This window comes from Octopus bimaculoides, chromosome 26, assembly GCF_001194135.2.
Source record: "Octopus bimaculoides isolate UCB-OBI-ISO-001 chromosome 26, ASM119413v2, whole genome shotgun sequence".
Classification (NCBI taxonomy): Eukaryota; Metazoa; Mollusca; class Cephalopoda; order Octopoda; family Octopodidae; genus Octopus; species Octopus bimaculoides.
The window spans coordinates 3046638-3048972 of NC_069006.1; the positions used below are offsets into that span (position 1 = coordinate 3046638).

At 35.4% G+C, this 2335-nt stretch overlaps 1 protein-coding gene across 1 annotated transcript in view; it reads right to left on the reverse strand.

Moving 5' to 3' along the window:
• LOC106873900 (uncharacterized) overlaps positions 1–1924 on the reverse strand; it is a 17059-nt gene extending 15135 nt beyond the window's left edge. Inside the window, exon 1 of the mRNA XM_052976967.1 lies at positions 1630–1924. Coding sequence (XP_052832927.1) covers positions 1630–1699 — 70 coding nt within the window. The 5' untranslated portion in view covers positions 1700–1924. The remainder of the gene's footprint in view (positions 1–1629) is intronic.
• Between the last annotated feature and the right edge of the window lie 411 nt (positions 1925–2335).

Genomic DNA, 2335 nt, shown 5'->3' on the forward strand with positions numbered 1-2335 from the left:
AAATAACCTCACTCACAAGGCTTTGGACGGCCCGAGGCTAAAGTAGAAAACACTTGCCGAAGGTGCCAGGCAATGGGACTGAACGCAGAAGCATGTGGTTGGGAAGCAAGCTTCTTACCACACACCCATGGTATTTATTACGGTACTGTAGGTTCTAAGTTCAAATTCCACCGAAATGAACTTCGCTTTTTCTTTTCATCGCGAGTGGGGGGGGGGGGCATAAAATATAGACCGGAATTCTGCTCTTAAGCACCCCAACACCCCATAACTTTTTTTTTTTTTTCTTTTGTGCATTTCCAGAAAATGTTTGCGAATTTATATTCTACACACGGCAATTCATGCGACTAAGAAAACATGTTTTTAAATATATTTCTTTAATTGCGGACCATCCATTAAATATATGAGGACGGTATCAGGTGGTCGTGAGATGTGCTAAAAATTACGACTAAATAGCCCTTAAATCACACGTAAATTTTTTTCTTTTCGTTTTTTTCCCTAGTTGTATGAATTCTCATGTGTTAGAACAGAATTTCGTAAACACTTTATGAAAATTCCACAAAATAAAGAAGTTGTGAGGTGCCCGAGGGGCAGAATTCCGCCTGAAGTTCATGGTATTGACAACCCTCTCCCCTTCGAAATTACTGTTCTTGTACCTGTATTAGAAATAATTACGATAGATATTTGTGAAAAGTAAAAAAGTTATACACCATTTAAAGTTAAGTTTGTACGGACATCGAGGACCAAAGTTAAGATCTATATAAAATCGATATGAAGGCCTCAAGTATCTGAAAAGCATTTCTAATGCATGGTGTGTACTTGTTTATAAAATATACTATAAAGCAGTATTTACATCAATTTCTTTAGTTTTATTAAATCTCAGTAATTTAAATACACGACGTCATAAGTGTGGGACTGTTTTATCTAGCCTTCAGGGACATCTTTCGCATTAAGATCGCACAATGAAAGTGAGATAATTTGGCATTAAACTTCAATGAAATAATAAAAGTTTTATGTATTTGTAAAATAACGAAAAGCTCGAGCTGGTTTATTCTGAAAAAAACTGATTTATCCGAATATGAAAGATATTTCGTTTGGGGAACATTTTAAAGTGCAGGATTACAACAAACAGATTAAAATGTTTATTTAATACTTTTAAACAAAGACTTAATCGTTTCACTTACCCTGCAAAACAAGACTATTTTTGTACATACCTGGTTTTGTTTTGTGTGGTGTGTGTGTATGTGTGCGTGTGTTCTTTTCGCAAAGTCGAAATTTGTGCTGCTTAAAACATACAGAAGCGAAGAAATTGCGGTTGTTGGCACATGAATATAATTTTGGTAAATTCCGACTCTATAATTTAGGGTTACCAAATATTTCACTGCGTATCAAACGGAAACTGTCGAAATAGTAGCACTTGCCCGATATACAAATAAAACTTGGACGGTGAAAAGAATGTTTTAACAGACTTTGTGGTAATGCTTGTACTATTTTATTCTTGTACTAATTCCAGTCATTTGACTGCGGCCATGCTGGAGGTACAAACAGAACAAGGACTGTCCAACACAGCCGAAAGATAGTTAGATAGGTAGACAGACAGATATGTATATATATATATATATATGTATTTACCTGCATTGTTAACCGAAGTCACTGCCACATAACATAAGAACAAGCTGGAGATTATTAGAAGGACCTTCATGATAACGTGTTGGGTTGGTCTATGGTGAGAATTCAATTAAATTAATAGAAATTGTTTATATCCTGTTGTGTGTTTGTTTGTGCTGAAAGTTTCATTTTAGTTGTTCGTATATTTTTTTGTTTGTTATGTGTACGTGAAAGCTGTATAATAAAAGCGTTTAGATAGAAACGGTAGGAGAAAGAAACTGAAACAGAGAGAGAGTGTGTGTATATGAGAGAGAGAGTTATCAAGTAGAAAATAGTAATAGTGTATGAAATTATGTTAAAGAGGGAGAGAGAGAGAGAATGAGTCAGAGAGACGGACAAGAAAAGCGTGTGGAAGTTTGATAAATTAATGAGAGAAAAAGGATGGGCAGGACGAGAAAGAAAGAAAGAAAGAGATGTAACGGTAGAGAGAGAAAAGAAGACAGAAAGGAAAAATGTAGAACGAAAGAAAGGAAAACAGAGAGGTCGACAATAGTGAAATAGTGTTTGTGATTTCGGTAGCGGCAGTGATTTCAACGGACTTTCTTTGATAACTGAAAAGGATTTTTTTGTTTTTGTTGTTTTTTTACCTGATTAGCCCAGCAGATGATAAGGGGCTGTTGACATAGTCACGTAAGTTGTCTGGCTACAACGTATTAAAGATATGCAGTAA